At 41.1% G+C, this 22,347-nt stretch overlaps 1 protein-coding gene across 7 annotated transcripts in view; it reads left to right on the top strand.

Moving 5' to 3' along the window:
* The window catches only part of MYO1B (myosin IB), a 109,972-nt gene that overhangs the window by 6,773 nt on the left and 80,852 nt on the right, over positions 1-22,347 (top strand). For 6 of the 7 annotated variants that reach the window (XM_068196336.1, XM_068196334.1, XM_068196335.1 and 3 more), the window contains one exon: positions 10,072-10,212. In XM_068196336.1, the coding sequence (XP_068052437.1) occupies positions 10,078-10,212 (135 nt within the window). In that variant the 5' untranslated portion in view covers positions 10,072-10,077. Of the gene's footprint in view, positions 1-6,988; positions 7,010-10,071; positions 10,213-22,347 lie in introns of those variants that run through there. The other variant, XM_068196337.1, reaches the window with a different exon arrangement.

Genomic DNA, 22,347 nt, shown 5'->3' with positions numbered 1-22,347 from the left:
GACAGCTGCTCTACCTTTTCATCAAGAGAGGCTTGGAGACAAGGCAGCAGAAAGGTGGCAGAGGTTGAAAGGCAGATTATTTTTGGGAATGGTTAAGCCTATAAGATAAATGTGGTTGCTGTGGTGTCTGCAGACCCTTCCTACCTTTTACGTGTGTGAGTAGGTCTGTGACTGATGGAGCACTTGAAATTTGTTGTGCAGAGAAAGCTAGGGAAGTGCTAATTCCCTGTGAACCTTGAGAGAAGGAAAAAGAGTTGTGGAAGGGGTGAAAATGAATCCCTCCCTCTATGAAGGAATATTCCTGGTAGTGGTGAGGAAATATTGCTGCCATGATATACCAAGAATCCTCTGTACAGCCTAGTTTAAACCCAGCTCAGCCAAGATAGGCTCAAATAGGAGATGGAGCAGAAAAGGGTGATTGGGATGGTCAGGGGGGATGGAAAAGCCACTGAGAGGGAAATAGGCAGTACTGGCTATGCATTACTTGGAATGAACTTCATTTCTATTGAAATGAACCTCTGTCACTACTTCCCTGTGAGGGAGAAAACACATTTAAATTTAAAATTATAGCCGAACCCCAGCAGCGTTTGCAAAAGCAAGAAGTGGATATTAGTTGATCAGGAATAAATTTAGTCTGTGAATGAGGCACACCATAAGAACTGTTTCTCCTGGAGAAGGCTGAAAAATGGCACTCTGGAGCAGTGCAGTGCAGTAGTCGTGGCTGTAGGATGCAGTGGCTTGGAGCACACGGAACAGATACCGCTTCAATTGCCATTGTTCAGCTCACAGGCTGTCAGGCTGCCCGAGTTAAAAGGGCTCTGGAGATTACCTTCAGTGATCAAAGAGTGCAGGGTCTGTTGGAACAAAGTTCACTCCAGGAGAAACCCTGGGAAATCTTTTGGCAAGCAAGGGCAGAGCTGGAGCTCCTTGTGCCTTGTAATGTTTCTGGAACACAGGGAGCTTGCCTGTATCTCGTGTGAATAGAACTTTTTGCTTCCTAAAAACTGCCAGATGATAATTCTCACTGAAACACAGCGAGGGGAAACTTAGTAGCTGTGAGTGTGTGCTGAGTTTGCCTGCCACGGGTCAGGCTGTTTTCTGTCTGTGGAAGGGAGTTGCTTTCTATTGATGTTTGAAGAAGGTGTCCCTCTCTAAATCTGTGAAGTGTTATATTTTATTTGGAAAATCTCTGTTTATCGTGTTAGTTGTTAATAAAAACACTGTCTGCTGGCTTTTAACTTCATGGACATCTGGACAAGAGTGATTACCGTGTGTTGAAATGAAACTTCATGAACTGCTCCCATTATCTGAAATATCTCTTGACACAATACATAGGAAGAGCTGGAGATGGCTGGATCTAGAAATTGATGACTTTTATCCTCTAATTCCAGGTGTCTATCTGAAAATTACCGTTGAGGATGAAAATGACAAAATAGTGGATATAGGTCAACTGCTTGAGATGAGCTAACCTGTCTTAGTACATGTAATTTATTTAAGCCTTACCTTCTCTTAGATTTTTTTTTTTTTTTTAAAACTTAAATTTGGGCAAATAATGCTTCCTCTTCCCAGAACACTTGCATCCAAATTCTTTTATTCCCTGCCTGTGTTAAAAAATAGCATTGTCTTGCTGGACAGAAATTGATGTGCAGCGTAGACAGTGATGGCAAGTGGTGGGGTGAAACCTTGCACTACTGTTTTACCTTGGCAGCTACTCCTGGGAGAAATGGGACTAGTCGGGTCTGACTTCCTGCAGGTTTTTCTCTTGTGATGGATTGACTTGCAAAGAAGTAATAATTTCCACTTGAAGCTTTTTCTGCAGCTAGGGAATTTTGCAGAGCAATTTTTCTGCTCTGTGGTACTTAATAAGGGGTTTGTTCTCCTTGCAACCCATGTCTCTGATGGAATGCTTGTACTCAGATCTCCTCTCCTGCCTGCTTTTGTGTGCAAAATCAGCCGTTCTGTTGTCCTTTACTCGGTCCTTTTGAATCAAATTCAACATTAGACATGTCTGAGAGAGTAGATGCGTAGACCAAGAGATGTACAGCTGGCATGATTTGTCGTATTTTCATAAAATACTAGGCTAAAATACTAGGCTAAAAACATTCCAAACTATTTACAAATATCTCAAGGACCCTGGCAGTGAGTTTTTCAGGAGGGGAAATTGCAATGGGCTAGAATAAGATCTTCGGGGTGGTATTTGGGCAACTTCTTTTCCTCCTGTTTTAAATGGAAAAGAACAGGGAAATTTTTGCTTTACTCAGACTTTTACTGCTTGGAAGACAATATGGGAGCATGGAAACTGTGAAACCTGTGAGTGCCAACTGCTCTAGGGGGTAGGGTGTATGCTCAGTTATTGTGGCTCACTGATGCTGGGTAGATACTGGCACCAATGCCTCTTCTGGGATCTGGATTTCCTGAAGCTCCTGATTAGGTGTGTGTTCACCGGTGACCGGTTTTAAGCCTGGTTCAGTGACTGTTGTGATGACTTTCTGTGGCTGCTTTTCCTTCTGCTGTTGGCAGCTGTGGTGTTACCTGGCCTGTTATTTTGTTTTCTGCATATCTTCAGGGCTTATCACTGACTGCTTAACAGGCAACAAAGCATTTGAGCAGAAGATTAGCCTGTACTCTGGTATTTTAACCCTGTAGGATTAGGACATCTCTTAGTACCTACCTTACCAATGATGTAAATTTGTGTTTGCTCCACCTTGAGCAGTTCTTTTGCCTGTGTCAGGGATGTGTGGTTCCCGTGCTGCCTGCAGGAAAGCAAGGCTTTCTTTCTGCCCATGTGCTTTTGTGGAATAGAAAATAAAAATCCTATTTTAGGCAAAGATCTCGATTACAGCTGATTGCTGGATTGTTCCCGGGGGACTGAAACCTCAAGTGAAAGAAGTGATCTGACTTTGTGAGGGCTGATTGATTATAAAAGTGTTTTGTGGGCATCTGCTACTGAGAGCTCTTTTGAACCCAAGCTCTAGTGAGGTGGCAAGCTGCTGGTGTGTGACATACAGCAAACAAAGGAGATCCCCTAATATAAATAAACGCTACCTTGTTTTTTGTGCCCCTGTTCTGCAAATGTAACCTTTGGATTGGGCAGGATCCCCCAAAATTGGCAGAAAACGTTAGGCGGCAGGTTGAAAGATGAAGATAATCAGTTTAAAAGGGCACCCACTGCTTAGTGGAGTTTGGGTATCCAGTAGTAAGAGATTTTTTGGTTTCTTTTCTGAAAGAATGAGGTTGTTTTCTATGTGTCCATATCCCTTACTGACAACTTTTTCAAAGTTGTGTTGTCCAAACACTGTCAGTCTGAACTCTAGTCTTTGGAGAAGATAGGATGTTTGACAACTTTCGGCTTTGCAGTCACATTTTTTTCCTTATTTTGAAAAAAACCTCAAGGAAACCGTAGCAAGGTGTATGTGCCAAAAATTGACCTCCTTTGTTACTGAATACTTTATCCCTTTCTGTAGATGTGGACCTGGAATGATTATAAAACTCTATGGCTAGGCAATGACTAAGAAAAGCCTAAATATAAGAAACCACCATGGATCCTGTTTCTGCTGAACTCAGTGGGAATATAACCAGAATTTTGGACTGTAAATAGCCTTGGTAGTGAAGACCTATTTCTAGATGCATTGATAACACCCAAGGTGTTATCCCCATTAAACTAATTAAAGAAAAAAAGAAAAGAACTCCAGAATAACCATTTATATACATAAAATGCCACTTCCCACCTATAATCATTGAAGTCTGTCAATATAATCCAAAATGTAAAGGAACATTTTAAGGGTGAAAATGGAGTAGCAGACAGATTTGACTGTATTTTCACAGCTGCTGAAGAAGAATGCCTTAGCAACGTTGAAAGACCCAAATGTTTTTTCCGAAAACCTGATGTGACTGTATGACTGACCCAGATGAGTTAAAGCAAGGCAGAAAGTTGACTTAGGAAATAGGTCAGCCCCAGCGTGCAATTACTGGTGGCAGTTATTGTGTTGTGGTTACAAAATAATTATCAGAAGTAATTTGACGACATGTACTGCTGGGACTGTAAAGTAGGATTAACAGAATAGATATACCCCATGGTCTCGTAGAGCAGGTAATATCCATGCTAATGTTGTTCAAACCACTGGGAAAAAAAACCCCAGAAAGTAGCCTTAGAGAAATGCAAAAATGCAAACACAGCCCCCTCAGGCTGCCGAATTAGTTGGTTTTGGTTTTTTTTAAGGAAAAGAAGGAGGGCAAAGCTGTGTATTCTGCATACCTGGCTCATGTGATTTTTGTTTTGTGGTGAGGTACTGTGCACCTTTTTGGTGATACCAGAGCTGTTCATAGTCTCATCATAATGTGACCAACATGAGCGAGGCATCTCTCTCACTTTAGGGGAGATTTCTGCTAAGTGTGGGTTGTAATCAAGCTGATGTAAAAATAAAAGTGAAAACACCCCACCCCCACAGCAAAACAAAAACCCCCAATACCCATGCAAGGAGCCCCAAAGAACTTCAGCAACAAGCAAACCTCTCACTTCTGCATTTATGAAGAACCTGTGTCCGGGTAGTGAAGGGATTTTCATCCACTGTTTACATCAGGAGGAGATGATGTCCCAGCAAACATTTTGTACCTGTCCTAATGCAGTCTAATTATCACACTATCAGTTTTTCTAAACTGCAGTTAAGTCTCCATTGTTAAATTAAGAGATGATATTGCCTCAGTGGTTGCAGCTGTTTGTTCAACAGTACCTTAAGTGGCCTGATTCTTTCTTGCAAATTACCCAATCTTTAGATAAATGCCTGGTGTTTGGTAGCAGAGGCCAGTGGAGCATTCGTTTCTCCTGTGGAATTCTCTGGTCAGATCTTATGTCATCTAAATTGCAATCACTGGTGCGAAACTGCCCTAATCTGATGTTGCTGAAGGGCTGTTCTCGTTTAGCTGATGCTGAATGCAAACATTCCTTCTGTCCCAGTACAAATACACTCCGTAATGCCCGCATTTTACTTTTGTAATTCACCTGAGCTGTTTGTTGTTAAGTGCTCAAAGAATCCAGTACACGTGTGTAATGTTCGGTGCCCACGGAAATTTAAGAGGGGTTGCACAAGGCTTCAAATAACAGCTCTTGCTTGGCAGGTAAGATGTGAGAAACTTTAGCTAATTCAAAAGCTCCGAATTATAAATTTTTCCACTTTGGAAAACGCTGATTTGTGCAGTAGGACGGTGAGAAAGGAAGGAATTCAGAAACCGTTCAGACACTGGTGAAACCAGAAGGAAAGATGGAGAGTCAGAGGAAGCCTTTTAGTTCTTTGAGTGCTTTTACTGATGTTGTGATATCCATTAACATTCCTTCCTGAAATTCCTCCGTCGAGTTCCTCAAGTCCATTTTCTTGCAGGAAAAACAGTGGGCTGCAACATGGAGCTGTTTTCTGCATGCTCTTTTCCACAGGACGTGGATGTGTCAGAGCAACAATTGAGAGCAGTCACAGCTGGGAAGGAGGGTGCAGGTGTTCCTGGCGGAGCAGATGGGAGAGGTCTGGAGGGAAAGCAGGGCTTTCCTCTGGATGATATCAGCGATTTTTCACACATGCTGGTGTCGGGAAATGTAGCTCTGAGTGAAAAGGGCATTGTAACAGTTCAGCTGCAGAGTCTGCCTCGGTTTGCCTGGTGAACCAGCCCAGGGTGTTTCCAATGAGCTTGCATCTTGGGGGATCAGCTGGAGGCTGGTGAGACACCAGGTTTGCTGGCCAGCAGAACGGGATAAATTTAAATCCTGCCTCTGCTAAATTGGTACTTAGGCTTGTCATGAGCAGCAGATCAAGATGATGGTTGCAGCCCCTTTTGGTTTTGTTTTGTTCAAGTAATGACATTGCTGCTTTTTGTAGCAGTGGCCTGTCAATGTCCCCACTTCTGTGTGGGCTGATTGCTCCTGGACTGAGAAAACTGGGAAGGGGTGGGCAAGCATAATTACAGCCTGACGAGGGCTCAGGATCAGACCTGGAACATGAAATCACTTTGAACTGTGCTATTGAATTACTGATGTTGCACATTGTCCCTGTTAAGACTTAGAAAAAGAGGGTTATCCTCTACAGCAAGCTGGTTGTTGTGAAACCAAAGGCTTGTGATGTTGGTGGGGTTTTTTGTTTGGTTTTTGTTTTGTTTTGTTTTTAAATAATCAGAGCTTGAATCATATGTAAGTACACCTGTGTCGGTTTTGATGGTAGGGAAATTGTCCTCTTGCTACAATGCCTGGAAAGAGAAAAAACCATAAGCCGCCTCTGCAGCCAGTGATAGTTCCAGTGCACCAAACTCTTAAGTGTGAGCTAAGGACTGCACAGCTGTAGGAAGCTGCTGACAATTGATGCTGTTCTGCTCTTGGACGGTGATGTGGAAAACCCGGGACAATTCCATTAGGTGCTTTATGCCAATAACAGGGCATTACTTCATTTCCCCCGTGGAGAATGTGTGCATTTAATTGTACAAGGCTTGGGGGGGGTTTGCCTAGTCTCTGCATTCTCTTCTATTTATAGTTGTCATTAGCTCTTTTTCCAGAATGGTCAATGATAGGGTTGCTGTGGCTGTGGGATGCTGTGATTTTTAATTTGCCATCCATGTGGCCAAGAGGGGCAAGAAGGTTTTAGATTCAACTGGAAATCTAAATTTTATCCCAATCCCAGGCACTGCAAGCAGCGGATACAACAGTCTGTGTTTTAAAAGGCTGTGTGGTGTGGGAGTGTATGGATAAAAGCATTTTAAAGGCACAGCCTGCCCAGCACTTCTCCCAAACATGTTGGCCAACATAGAACAGATCAAACTGTGAAGGATTATTGAAGTGACTTTTAAAATATTTTTCTGAGAATGGAAACATGTTGCAAATGTTCTCACTTCATTGAATTTTAAGGCTTAGATATAAGACCGAAGGAAGGAAGAATAGATTTGACAACTGCCTACAGAGAAAGGAAATATTTTGAAAGGCTGCTGATCTTTCTTTTAGGGACAAGAAGGGTAAATTCTGGAGAAGCCTCAAGTGGTAGGTGGTGGGTATGGGTGAGACCAGAGAATGTTGAAGGAAGAATCTGATTTTCTGAGATCAGTGCCTGATCTCAGGCACTGGGAGCAAGTTCTGGTCCCATCCCTCTCATAGATCTGGCTCTTGAAAATGGTTCTTGAGTAGCATTCATCTTTTTAAAGGTGTGTCAGTACATCCAAAAGTAGAAGTCACTTGCTTTTGTGTTTGCCACTGCTCTCCAAACTGTGGTGAGCACGCTGTCAGCAGTGCTGATGGGAAATATTAACAGCTGCAAGGCATATCTGAGTGTATGGCAAATACTTGGACATGGATTTGGATTGAGTTTCTGAGCTTTTTCTGAAGTTCAGCCATGTAATGTTGCAAGGGTTTGATTTTTTTTTTTTTTGTGTAGTGTGCTGATTTTTGACATTTTTTATAAAGCTACTTCTAAAAATAGCATTTGGTATTTTGAAAGTGCTATATATTGATCTACTACTTTCTTCTAATAGATTAATTTCAGTTATTAAGTCCTACTTAGTTGATTAATATATGTTTAAACATTGTTGGTTTCTGTTAGCAGTGCTTTTTCCCCCCACTTTTTACCTCAGATAGAAAATCAAATTATCTCACAGGCTGGATTTTCCTTTGTTAGTTAAACCAGAGCAGGGATTATGCTTGGATTCCACCAAAGCAAAGGCTAACAATGCTGCCATGGCAGAATACTCTTGAATCGTAAGTGTAGGAGGTAATCTTTAATGAATTTTTGCAAAGGCTATTGAAAATGGCTTTGAGCAATCAACGTTAAATAAGTTGTCTCAGCCTGTTCAATTTTTTCATAATTTGAGTTTCTAGGATTTTCTAGTTTGCAAGTTGATGAAAAATATTTTAACCATAGACTGCTGTAAATTATTGTAGAAAAAACCAAGCTGAAAACTAACCTTTGACCATAAAATGGAACTTTTTCAATGTATTGATAAGTCAATATCTGTATACAACTTTTGGATCCATCTTATAATAGTAGATATAGTGTCTTCCTGCACCTCTTCTGCAAAACATGGCACTGAATTTGGGAATACATGGATGTTTTTCATGGGTTTGGCTGCTCTTGCTCTTGAAATTCCCAAGCAGTGATGCATGAAGTGTGGTAGGTGGTATGTAATTTCACAATGGTAAATGAGGTATTGTACTTAGAACTTAAATTTTAGGTTTAAATTGCCCTTATTAGGATTTTGTGTTGGCTTTTTTTATATATTTGGCCACAAACCCATTATTTAATAAGTTCCATACTTGAGAAGGGCTTTATTTTTTCAGCCTTCAAAAGTTATGTGAGCATTAGTTGATGTATGGGAAGTAATTAGGTCACTGAAACAAGATTGGTAGTTTAAGGAATTTGTCTTAATGGGATGCAGAAGTTGAGGTGATACCTCTGAAAAGATTCTATGAATGTTTAAAAAATTTTTTGGTGATTCAGAGAGGTGAACTTTTATTCTTCAAAGTATCTTTCTCTGCAAAAATATTTGTCCAGCATTTCTGTTTAAAATAAATGCTTTTTTGTTTGTTTAGCAGAGTTGACTCAGCTTTGGTTGGTTACCATAGTTCAGTGCTGTTTTTGCATTTCCATGTGAATTTCTAGTAATTCCCAGGCTTGGTTCAGGTTTTGGTGATCTTTTTGTATCGCTTTGTATGCTTAGCTGCCTGTGGAGCTGCGCTTCTCTTCGTTGAATTTGGAAAAACATCAAGCAAGACTTAAGTCTTGATCTAAAATCCCTCAAATTTCACTCACTGATGAAAAACATCAATTAACTTTTAGTGAAGTAGTGGTTGCAGGGAGAAAGAGGAGATAAAAGACTTTGCTTATTTTAAATTAGTGATCTCGTGGAGAGGTACTATGGCAAGGTAGCACTGATTATATAAGGTAATAGCTGCTCAATGGCATTTTGAGAAACAAGAAAAAATATTTAGAATTAAAATGTGCAGCAGTGGTAGAGGGACCAAGGACAGCCTGATAGCATTCTGTAGCTGGGAGGTGACAGCTGGCTGGTGAAGTTGAGCTGCTGTTTTGTGTGGCTGTAGCTGTGCAGTAGCTGGTCCTTGGTTTGTGTGGTCAGCAAAGCTGTTCTCTCTCACCTCTGGTTCCCTGTTTGCGGCCGCAGCTGTGAATCCGTCCATTTTTCAGTCTCCTCGTGGAAGCTGAAAGCAGTAACTGTGTGCCCAGAGTTCTTGAGAAGCTCAGTAATCTCCAGCGTTTGGACTGGAGGGATAGAAGGCAGGGAGGATCAAATAAGTGCCAAGTTTTGGCCTGACCTTGACTTCTTTGTCTAAATGACTTCCTTTATCAGACTTGCTTACTTTGTTTTGTTTGATCCTGGTCCCCTGTTCAAGCCCAGCTTCTGGCTTTTGCCACTTCGGTTATATTCATGCAGTGTTTCCGCTTGTGTAGCTGGATTGTTGTTGCCCTGTGAAACTGTTCTCTAGAGCAACAAAATTACAAGTAAATGAAGTAATTTGGTAGCTTCATGTAGCCAATACCAGCATTATACTGGAATATAGGCACTTAAGAGCCCAGGGTTTATGAACTAAGATGAAATAGTGTGTTTTTTGTCTCTGAGTGGGTTCACTGAGTTGCTTTCCGTTTCAATATTCATGGAGTTGGAGAAATGCAAGTAACGGTGAAAAAGAAATTCAGATTAGGATATTGACAAATTTAAACCCTAGTTTGGAGATCCTGATGAAGCTTTTGATAAAACACAGGCTTACACTTGAACATTGTGTTGAAGTCAACCAAATACTCTGGTTTTGATGCCCACTAGACTCTTCATTCCTGTTTCTAGGAGTGTCATGTTTAATGTAAAGTGGACCAGAAGGCATTGTTGACGATCAGGAGTTAAATTTTGGTATCATGTGGACTACCTGGGTAGATCCAATGACTTTGAGAATGTTCCTTGGAAATATAATTTTAATGTAGTGTTCTTTCAATTTTTATTCTTGAAGTAGTGTTACTAGATAATACATGTGAGTAATTAGAATAACCTTGAGCTAAGCTTTGCTGTTTGTTTTATTCTTGTTTCTTTTGTTTTTCCCAGGACAAAATGGCCAAAATGGAGGTCAAGACATCACTTTTAGACGACATGATTGGGGTGGGAGATATGGTTCTTTTAGAGCCACTTAATGAAGATTCCTTCATCAATAACCTGAAGAAGCGCTTTGATCACAATGAAGTTTATGTGAGTATATGTTAAGAAATAACATCTTATGGGCAGCTATGCTGTCATTCTTAAGATATGTGTTTATTTATGAGGATACACACAGTCTGAGTGCCTGAACATTATCTATTGTATTAGGGATGTTCTAAACCTTACTTGTGCTGTAGTCTTTCCTGTATGCCATTCTCTGCATTTGATCTTCCCCATCTGGGATATTCTTCCTTTTTCTTTTTCCCCGTTACATGACATGGGAGAGCTCTGATTTTCATAAAGAGCAGTTCCAGAACTGCTGCTGGCAGTAACTTTGGTGCTCCTGTTGTCAGAGGGCATCATAGTTATAAATAATTTACTTACAGGGAAGGCATTTCCAGGATGTTAGAGTGGGCTGAAGCAGAAACAATACATGCTCAGAATATACTAAGGGTAACTTAAATATTGCTTGCTATCTTTGATTTGCAAAAAGCTTATGTTTACTGCAATGTTTGGGTTTTAAACTAAATACAATGAGCTTGGATATATGTGGAAGTAATCAAAGTCTTCAGGCATATTAATCTCTGAGTGATGATCAACAGGAGAGATGTTGTGAACTGGCAGTTGAAACACAGGCAGGGAATGAAGAGGCAAATGGTGATTCCAGTTAAGCCTTTCATTTCCTGCTTCATCTCTTTGTTCCACTTTTGCTAAAATGTGCAGTGTTGTATCTGTTTTATTGCTTAGGCTGTGTGAACTTAATAGTTTGTAGAGACTTTCCAAGGCTGCTGGCAAGCCTAAATATTTAAGCCAAAGTATGTCTATGATCTGCAAGCGATTGTGTCTGCAGCTTACTCAAATCAAATAGGTGTTCTGTACTTAATTATAATTTAGTCTTCCTCCCCTTTTTTATTTTTGGTGTGATTATGTTTTTCATTCTTACTGAGCATTTGAACCATGATGGTTTCATTATACTGGAAATTGGAAAGGAGAAGGTATGGGAGGATCTGTGCTATTTTTGTTTGCTTCTTCTATCCCTTAGTTATCATTTATGCTTTTCAACTCTTATTCATTGTCTGTCATGTCTGTCTTCTCAATATTCTTGTTCAACCAGGCCTGCTCCCTTTTCTGGAGATATTAGGTTGGTAATACACAGTTGCTCCTAAATGCCATTGTATCATCTCCACTGATTTGCTCCTTCAGGTTGCACTGACAATTGAACAATAAAATTAGATTAAGAAAAGACTCTCAGTATCCATGAAAACTTGAAGAAGAAACCAAAATTATGTATGGTTTTGGAGACATTTTTTCCTCAATGGTTAAAATTAACCTTTTTTGTTTTTAAACTTCTGTTCTGCCTTTGAGAGTTACATTTGCAAAACTTATGTCTTTTTGTATTTTCCTTGTCCCTTGAAGATGGGTTTTGTTCCCTATGGATAACCCTTGGATGTTGATACAGACAAGTAGATATCATACTTCTCTTTTCTGCTCTTTCATCTTGTTTCTGGCAAATCCTTCACTTTCAATAACTTCAGTGCCTACCTCTTCTGGGGTTCAGAGGTTTTTTTTTTTTCAGTCAGTGGTTTGTATGCTTAACATGTTCCACAACAGTTTTAGGGTTAATACTCTATTCCTAGTGCCTACAGTAACAGTGGGTGATTCTGAATCATCTCATTCCATTTAACTCAACAAAATATGAAGGAAAAGAAAAAGAGAGATGTTTTCCTGGAGATTAAAGGAGGCAGTAGCACCCAGCCCAATCTTTGGGTCATATTTGAAAGTTTTATTTAAATCATTAAAGATGCAAACCTGTTCTGTGAGGGCACCCTGGACTGTGCAGTTCCTTATGAAGGATTGCTATAAATCTTAGGTGAGTGGATTTCTCAAGGAGGATTTTGGTTTCTTTTTTGTTTTTCTCCTGTCAACTACTATGGATTTTCCTGTCAACTGCTATGGATTGCATTTAATTACATATTTCTGCTTAATTCAGATAGATAGTTTTTCTTGAAAGAAATGGAATGTTTTAATGGCAAATAGATGTTCTGTTTGTTATTATCTGCTGTTATTAGCTAGCTGACAATGTGTGTTCAAACACACATTTCTTTGAGATGGTGACATTGAAGTATGTATTTCCCCCAGTTTCTGATTCTGCTGCACCTGGCACTGATGTGCAATGTAATTATCTGTATTATGTGCTTTGGAAGGTGATACCAGGTGCCACTTTTCCCTAGCAATGTAGGATCCTTTGGCTTGTAAGTGGGAAAGTCTGTTTTTTCAAAGTCTTACGAGCTCTGTGTGTGAATCCACAATATGAAGGCCAAATGTCACAGATGTTTGCAAATATTAAAACATTCACTACATACAATGGTGGAAAAAAGATGTTCATGCCTGTGCCACATGCTGCTACCAAGTATGCAAGTTACTTGGCTTGTGATGCTGCATGGTTTTATTTAGCAAATCACTTGAGGAATATTGTCTTCATATCATCTGAGTTTTGCTGCCTTGCAAATTTTCATGCCTCTGTTGCATATTTTAGAAAATTTGTTAAACAGTAACAGTTGGAATGGTGCTCACTGTAACAACCACATTAATTTTCAAGTACAAACTCTTCTCCACTTTCTCCTTGCTGCCACCACTCATGGCAACTACACTTTGCATTTCTGGTTTTAGACTCTGATGGGGACAATGGAGCCTCTGTTATACCTGGAAGCAGGGCTTGTTTTACCATGTAAAATCTGTAGTTTGCATCCTGGGGAAACAAAATTGCACTATTGAAGAGCTGCTGCTGGTGCTTAACCAAGACTGCAGATTTCTGCTGCTCCAACAAGCTGCATAGAGAAATTGACCTCTCAGGATCTGCTCAGAGGGCAGTAGGAATGGATTTGTCCTTTAATGGCTGAGCTGTGGGCTGAAGTTCAGCCCTCATGTCAGTATTCCACTGCAGGCATTGCCCGAAGTTGTGCTCAAGTTTAAAGAACAAAGTCAAGCTGCAGCCAACCAGGCTTAGCCAACATGGTTTTCTAAGCTCTTTCCTGCAGACTGAAGGCTCTGTCTGTGCTACATATGTTAGTTTTAAAAGAGAGTTGCAGTTGTAACCTTCAAATGGGTTTGTTGTGAGGAATGAGACCTGTAACATGGATAGCTTTGAAGATGCTATAAGGTTGGCCAGATGCTGCACAATGGTGTTAGCTGGTCTTGGTAGGTAAACTCACTAAGGGGACTTAGAGGAGAGATGGGCACAAAAGCCTGTTGTGACAGGATGAGGAATATTGGTTTTAAACTCAAAGAGGGTAGATTTAGACTAGATAATAAGCAAGAATTTTTTTTTATGATCTGGATAGTAAAACACTGTAACAGGCTATCCAGAGAAGTGGTAGTTGCCTCATCCCTGGAAACGTTCGAGGTCACCATGGAGATAGATGTCCCTGCTTATTGCAGAAGGGATTGGACTACAGACCTTTAAATAATCCTTCCAACTCAAACTCTTCAGTGATTCTATGAAATGTGAGAGTCAGCTTGAGCCATCAGTGAACAAAGCCAAACTTCTCTCCTCCCCATAGCCAAAGATGACAAGATAGTTGGGCTCATTCCACTAGAAGATTTTTTGCCTTTTCTAGTCTCTTTCACAGTTATGTTTGATGCTGAATGTTCGATCTTGGAGAGCCTAGTGCCAGCTCCATTTGCCCATTTGAAACACTAGACCTTCTCCATAAGAGCTCCTTTTGCAAAAGCATTTAGATCTGGATCCTCTGATGGTCCTTTTGTATCATCCCAGACACGTTCACTGTAAGCCCTTCAAGAACGTTGGCAAAGCTTCATGCCATGGTGCAAACAGTACAATGAGTTCCCTCCTAAGAGTGAGGGAGCAGAATGTGGCCTGATTACCTGTTGTTCAATTTTATGTGTGTTTGGTGGAGAGTTTAATAGACTTGGGTGTTGTGTTACATACTAGAGCACAAAGCTGGAGGCTGTGCCTATAAAAATAAGCATGAAGGCTGGTGGAGCTGGAGTTAGGCCAAATATTCTACTAAAGACCATCAGATTCTGCAGTAATCTCATGCTGAGTGGCTTGGGGGGGAGGGTTTGTTGGGTAATATGCATGTGTTAATTGGAAATGGGAATCTTAGAGTTTAGTCATGTCTGGAAATGTCTGACCAAGAAAAATCTCATTAGAAAGCTGTAATTGTTTATTATATTGTTTTTGCAACTCTTAAACTTTACGTTGATAAAATTTGTATTGCTGTTCTACAAAAGCTCTTTTCTGTAACTGTTGGTAACAAAAGCCCGTGGGAGTCTTTCCTTAACGTTACGAAGTAAAATGTGGCTCATGGGCAATGCATTAGCAAGTAGGAAAGAATCCCACAATGTTGATTATTTGAAGGTTTCAGGGAGCAGTTTGTGTGGTTAAAATGTGTGACCTGCAGACCGCATGGAAAACTTTAAATACATACATAAAGTTCAGTTTGTGTGTGATTGATGAATTTTTGACTTGTTCTGTTGAACTCCCTCTCTTAAGGTTTTTTTTTTTTCTAAGTTGGCTGAAATATGCTCGCCCAATCCAATCTAGCAATTATTTTTCCTTTGCAGTTTGGGATGCTGACAAATGAGAGGGGGCATCTGGCTATATATGCATTTACAGTGACTCATGAATGGTAGAGGTTTTGGATAAAATATAGTATTTGTGTTGGTCTGAAAGTTATTTTTATGCTGGGTTTGTTGCTCTGTGAGACATGTGGAAGTGTCAAGGGAGGTGTGAGGAGTTTAGAGGGGAATGGAGCTGCATAGGCTCACAGGAGTCAGCCTTTAGAGGTCAGATACAGCTTTATTCTGCTGCCCTGCGCATTTTTCCCCACAGTTATGTTGTTTCTTGAAGTCTTCCCAAATTTGCAGAGGTCAACATTTTGTTCCTTACAAGAAAATGTTTGTTTGCTTTTTGTTCTTACAACAAAACAGGATCTTTCTCTGATGTCAGCGTTTAATTAGTATTTTCTGGTGCGTGGAGTTTGTGGGCTGCTTTGGGCAGCAGCAGTCTTATGTTACTGAACATTTGTTGTTATATCACTGAAACATTAAATATTTGGCATTCCAGGGTAATAACTCTGTTTTATCTGTTTGGGGTACCATCCTTGTGGCAGCCTTCTGCTGGCATGGCTGTTGTCGTGTGCTTGTTTCATAGACTGAGCTGCTTCCTGTTGATCTCGATTGCTTGAATATATTTTAGGGTTAGCCTTTTGGGTTTTGACTTGCCTTTACTCCACTGTGTGTCTATACTATTGATTCATCCCATTTTCAGATACCTTAGATTATTTAGGACTTCACTGAATTGCTGTCAAGCACAGTGGCTTTGTTCCTGCTGCACTCATACCTGGTATTGCAGATGCTACATTTGCAAGAACAGGGTAGGGAACAGAATTATGTGAATGAGACCAGTTGTCCTGGTCTGCAGCAGCCTTGTGTGACCATCCTGTGGATTCTGTGAAGAAGAGTCTTGTGGTATTGGGCAACACAAATGCAGCTTGCTGGGAAGATCTGTGTGGTAGTAGTAACTGAGTGACTGTTGAAGTTCAATTTTATTCTCAGTTTCATTACCTCCTGATGCCAGCATGATCATGTTCACCTTTAAAATGTTGTTGTTGAGGCCAGGTGGGGTCTTTTGTTGGGTTTTGACGGGGGTTGTTGTCCCCTGTGGATTTTGGGTGCGTCATAGCTGCGTGTGTGCTGGCTGGTGGCAGGACTGTGCTTTGCGGCTCCCGCAGCAGCACACAGAAGACTCTTTCCTCCTGCCAGATCTGACCCTGCTCTCTTGTACTTTCATATGTTTACTTGTGTTTATCCAGCAAGTCCATCCTGGGCTGCTGGTCTCCCTTTGGGAGTTTGAGGAGTGGCAGGTGTGGTGGCTGTCCAGCTTTTAAAGGCAGGATGGTTTGAGAGCTGGATCAGATCAGCCATCCATCTGCCTGTGATGGGAGCCCAGGGGACCTGGGTTTCCTCCCATCTCCTTCTCTTCCTCCCTTGGGGAATGCCTGTGTCAATTTGAGCAATTTTCCCATCAGTGCCTCAACAGTTTTGCCCTTTGAGGGAAGATACTGAGTTGTAGTAATAACATTGTTGCAGCTGCCACAGGCTAGGACCTTGAAGCCTACTGCTTCTTCAGATGTGAAAAAAAGCTTGTGTGCCCAAGGCACATCTTTTTTGTGATACCTTGTGGCCTAAGAAGTATTCTGCCTCCCTGCAACTCTTGCTTTGCTTTGTTATCTAGATTAAAATCCTGTGGGTCCTCTGGCCCTTCACATCAGCCTGCTCTGGCAAAACAAACTTCATAACTTGCCCAGAGTCAGGAGTAAAGATTTTCACAGCAGGTTGGCTGCTTTTTACCTTGAAGTGCTTTGTGGGAGGAGAGTTATTTATCTCAAGGCAGTGCTTTGTTTCCTTTCCTTTTTGTATGGCTCCCACGATTCAGAGCCTCGTGTTTGAGGCACTGTTTGTAGGGCTCCGTGCAGTATTTGTGTGAAGGAGTAAGAAAGCAGCAATAGGGATCAGAGAGAACTGAATGTATTTGGTGGGCTGTGTGTAGGGGTCTTCTCTTCCCCTACACACTTTCTTTTTTGCCTCTGATGTGATACTTTGGAAAAAGAGAGGAGAAAGTGAAGGAAATGGCTCTAGTTACAGTGTTAGTTTTGCCTCAAAATACTGTGTATTTCTTCACTAAGGTGATGATGACACCTGGGGCATTTATTGATGGTTTCAGCGCATGTTATATGAAACCAAAACACTGAAGGAAGATTAATGAAAGACTGACAAATGAAGAAATAGAAGCAAAAGTGTCCAAGGGCCGTACAAATACGGCTTCCACCCTGAAGAGCATAGGATAGCCTTGGCTGCAACATGGCAGGAGGTTCCCTTTCTGTCCCCCCACCTTTCATTCATACAGAAATAATGGAGCATTTTGGAATGAATCCTCTCACTAATGGTTTCACCAGTGGTTTCTTAGCACAGACATATCCAATCTCCAGCTACTGTTTGCTTGTGAAAACAAGTCTTTCTCTTTTGAGAAGTGGGCAAGCACTGATGTTGGGAATGTTCAAACACTGTCTTGAAAATTCCTCATGCCACCTTTGAGTTGACTCCTTCATTGCTTATTTTCAGGTTTTGCCTATATTTGTATCCTGTGTAGGGACTCTTTTTGTTTGTATAAATCATCCCAATGTAGCCAGAGAGGAGACCAGCAGAGAGGATTAGTCTGCTTCGTTAATAACAACACCCGAGTCTGTCATAATGATACTGAGGTTAGCAGCAATGTTCACTGAGCAGGGCAGAGATTTCTGTGCCCTCAAGAAGCTCAGAAGAGAAACCCGATCATCCGCGCTCACGCATCCACTTCACGGACTCGCTCCGACTTGCAGTGTGGGTGTCTTCTGGCAAATGATCTGCTCTTCAGGGCTTGGATCTCAAACAGCTTGCAGTGCAGTTAAGGGCTTGATCATGGCCAGTGCTGGTTGCCCACAGCTTGTCCAGGCTGCTGCTGCTTGCACAGTAGCTTGCAGGATCAAGCCTATATTGAAGAATATTTTAGTAGTGTGGTTAGCCTCTTTGACTTAGGTTGCTTGTATTGTGTTTTTTTTGCTCTGGGATGCAGATGTAGGCTTCTGCTTTTGTGTGACCTCTTTGAGCGTTGTTTCTTGAGTCATTATATCAGCCATTAATGTTTGTACAGGACTATTTTGTCTCCTCACTTTCTTATTTTCCTTGATTGTTTTTCCCTTGTCATCCCTTCAGGACCTCACCCACTGCTCTTCTGGTTAGTTTTTTTTACAGCCTTTACTGTCCCATACAGGTTTTACAAGGCTTTCTGTTCTGGTTAATAACTGCATTAAGCACATAGAGTAGTATACCAGGATTGTGTTTTTTTTTCTATTACAACATACAGACTTTGTCCACTGTATTTCTGGGACTAAAATGCTGTTTCTGGGAAGGTGGGCTTGAGCAAGAGAGTTTTCATCATCATCATGGAGAATAGTCTGTGTTTGTTCAGAAATCCAGTGATGTATTTCCCTGCTCAAGCTCCCAGCTCACTGAAGCACAAGCATTGTTAGCCCAGCATTCCTCAACCTGAAGTGCAGCTGCTCAGCTTGGATCACAGGTAGAGTTTATTTTATATGTACTGCTGTGGAACCGTGCTGGCAAACCCTGGAGTGTTACAGGATGAAATCCACGTCTGTTTGCTTGTTTGTCTTTTTCAAGTACCCTCCCATCCCTCTCCACCAAGCAATACAAACACCTGCATTGCCATATGCAGGAATACAAAAAAAATCAAAGCCCTGGAAACAGCAATGGGCTTAGATGGTTTTGCTTTTATTCTTGATGTTGCTCTTTTCTTTACTCTTTTCGAACTCTTGCAACTTTGTGTTTCCGACCTGAAAAAAACCACAGTGGACCAGAGGCACAGGGCATTTAACTATTTTGTTGTGGCCAACCACAATGTAAAACAAATTTGAGCTCACAACGTGATTGGTTAAATAATAGCTGATATTTTAATACGGTACTGATATAGCTGGTAATGCTTATTAAAATGGGAAACTTCATTATGAAGTGAAGTTGTAGTTTTAAATTTGCCTGGCTCTGTTTGAGATTGAGACAGCTCAGCACACTTAGAACATGTAAGTAGAGGCTTCCTCTGCCATCTCCTTGGCCTCAGCTGTTCTGAACATGCAGTAGCACACATGCTTCTGAGTTGGCAAGATCCAGAACTGCAGTAGGTCAGGCAAATACAAAGGAAAATGAGTATTATATTAGAAATATAATTTTCATGTGTCACATTAAAATAACCCCAGGAAACCAAAACACAGCCCTCCCTAACCACAATGAAAAGAGTGCTGGGCTAGCCTTGGTTTTGGATTAATTCCAATAAAACCTAGTCACACTTTTCTTTGATCCTACATAGTCTCCCATTTCAATGAATTGTTTTGGTGGCATGATCTGAAACTCTTCAAAGATTAGGAACCAAATGATTATTTGAGCATAGCCATTACTAAAGGAACATGCGTTATATATATCTGGAGTATTAAAACTGGCCTGCATAAATGTAAGAATCCAAACTAGCAATCTTATTTTGCTAAAATTTCTTTGTTTTCTATTTCTGTGCTCCAAAGTTCAACAAATTAAATAAATAGAGAGAAACCTTGTTGCCCCCTGGGAATTAGTGCTCTTGCCAGGTACATTTTCACTTGGGGCATTTTGCAGCAGGAGTGACTTTTGTGCAGCAGCAGTTTCTCTGGGCTGTTGCAGGCTACAAGAGCTAAGAAGCAGTGGGGTTTTTTTTAGCAGAGCTGACGAAAGGGTACAATTCCAAAAGGCTTGCCACAAATCCGTGTAGATGTTTAATGATTTTAACCTCTGCAGAAGGTTGCTTTGCAGTGATTGCCACAGATCCAGAAAAGCTTTTAAGGATACGGAGCAGGCTTTTATGACAGCCCCAGCTGGACAACTTCTGTCCTGCTGCCTCAACTGGTGTCAGTAGTGTTCCCTGGCTTCTGCAGATGCAATCTCCTCTCTTCTGGCCCTTGGGGCATTGCAAGTCTAACTTTGACAGGAGGAAAAACAGCTTTATTAATATAGAGTATACCAGGGTGTGAAATATTCTCCTGTAAGTTGTACTAGTGCTCTTCTAAAGGATGCCCTTCTTGGGTCGGCCTACACTGCCTCTATCCTGTGTATCAGATTTCACTGTGCACCCTGGCTGCAGAGGTGTCTGGGGACTTTTCACTGGGCTCACTGAAAGGTTTCTGCAGCCTCTCAGCTGGAAATGTCCAGTTCATAGCAATAACTTTCCCTAGCCCTTGACTGGGAAGAGGCTGCTGCCTGTACATTTCTCACAAGCAGCAAGAGCCTTGTTATCATCTTGCTATTTGAGGCTTTTTCTTAAGCCAGTCTGCTTGGGTGAGAAAGGCTCAGAAGGCCTTGCAAAACTTGAAGTAAACTTGGAGTAGCACTAACCCCAAGTGGTTACATTGGCCTCCAGTCCTAGGGGGAGAAAGTGGAGCATCAAAGAGTCTTGGTCATTGCATCTGGACCAGTATTTAGAAGTGATGTGTACCAAGCAGTAACAGCTTTTCCAGTTGAATTGGAATTTGGAATTTTCTTCCTGCTTGAGGTGTTAACCCCTTATCTATCTGAACAGGAATGAAGTTGTATGTGTTGATTTGGTGGAGAATGCAGAGTGTGTTGTCATTTAAACTGACAGAAATTTGAATGCCCTGTTCTGTTGCAGTGTTGCCATGCCACATGAGATATGCACTGAGAAACGATGAGTGAGGGCCCTTTTGCTTTGTGTTCTGGGCAAACACAGAATTTGCCTCTGTGAGTTGCAATAAAGTAGAAGTTGGGAGGAAGGAGTATTATCCAGAGTCTAGTTAGCAAAACTTCAGGAGACAGCAGATCTCATCCAAGCTTGTATAACGAGACCATGTCAAACCAAGAAAGAAATCAAATCTCCTGACTCTGTTCTGTGCATCCACCATAATGAGGCCGCTCTTTTTTCATTTTTGTCCTTAAGCAGGGAAATTCAAGAATCTCTTTTGTCCCTGGGGTGCTGTGGTATGATCTCCCACTACTCTTGGGCGTTCTGCTTTCAGCACTGGAATGCTTCTGTGCTTGTCGCTCACTCAAGGATTTAAGCCATTTATTTTGTTTGTTTATAATAGAGTTCTGGTGGGAAGACAGATGTTATGTGGGAAAGCTATTTTCCGGATCTGTTTATCCCTGTTATGTGGAATCTCACAGACCACCAGTAGCAAGTAGCTATTAGGCATCAGCTTTGAGAGATTGGCATTTTCAGAAGAGGAAATGTATTAGTTCTTGTAAGCAGCTTTGCAACAAACCCAATGACTTCTTGGCACACTTTGGCGTGGTGTTTAAAATGGATTGGAGTATGTCTTTGTTTCAATATGGTCTTTTGACCTTTTGAAATATTAGTATTTTAGGAAATGGCCTGTATTTGTTTGTATCTGGCAGTAAAGAGCTGACTTGAATTCCCAAAATACATTGTCTAAGCAGCACTTAGCTATGAAGACATGGATCTAAATAAATCTCATTTAAATGCCTGTATTCAAAATTAAAAATCAAGGTTTTCACTTTCAGTAATCTTTCTTTATCTTGAAGTCCCAGGGTACTTCAAGTAACTTAGCAATTAAATTGTATACTATTGTGGTGGCAGAATAGGGACAAGTCTTTGTGTTCCAAAGAATTCATGTTTCAAAATATAATGTTTAAGATATGGCCTTCATCTTTTCTGCTGATACTTTACAACACTGGTTTCACAACAGACTGAGCTCACAAATTCCTAAGATTTAGGAGGAAACAATTAATTATTGTTTTATCAGAAAAGAGTCCTAATTGGGCTATCTGTGCACTTGGGAAGGCTAGCAAAGCTTCTTACTCCTGGGCATCTGTTAGTCTTGCCAGGAATCTGTAGACTTCCAAATTGTCAGGGCTGCGGGTGTTGAGAGAGAACAAGTAAACACTGTAGAAAGGCAATTTTAGCATTTCCATCTTGTTCAGTTGAAGAGATTAGACATAGTTGGAGAATCATTTCCTCCATAGGGGGAGGATGACCACAAAACTTGAACAATTTTTTCTTTATTTGAAGAACATTTACATAAGCACACACTATGGTGTGTGCTGGAAAGAAGCAAAACTCTTAATTATTTGGCTGCTTCTGATCGATCCCAGGAGTAGGAAACACTACAAGGATGAGCTGTGAGAGTCTCTGGGGGCCTTAGGCCACTTGTTTTATCACTGCAGTCTGGTTTATTCCACTCAGTTTGGGGCAGAAAATGCCATGTGAGTTCACTGCTTGGCTGTGCATATGTGTGCAATGGGAAGTGGGAAATATTCCTCTCCTCGCTTTCTGCTTAGGACCAGATTTAGTGGCATGTAGCAGTAAATTGCTTTAGGCATGGAAGTTAGATCTGGAAGGGTTGCAACAATTAATATTTTTCATTTGTTATTGCAGCCCTGGCCATAATTTGGTGCTCTACTGAACATGCTGGTCAGTAGCTTGGGCTCCTCATGCCTCTCCTCCCATTTCAAAGTGCAAATTACGGTATTTTCTCAAAGAAATTTTGTGGGGAAAATTCTAAATACTGCTAGTCAGGTGCTGAGATATCAGCACAGAAGCCTGTTAGAATC

The sequence above is a fragment of the Anomalospiza imberbis genome, chromosome 7, assembly GCF_031753505.1.
Source record: "Anomalospiza imberbis isolate Cuckoo-Finch-1a 21T00152 chromosome 7, ASM3175350v1, whole genome shotgun sequence".
NCBI classification, from domain to species: domain Eukaryota; kingdom Metazoa; phylum Chordata; class Aves; order Passeriformes; family Viduidae; genus Anomalospiza; species Anomalospiza imberbis.
Note: the sequence above shows the minus strand (reverse complement) of the source record. Positions and strands in the feature narration are given on the sequence as shown.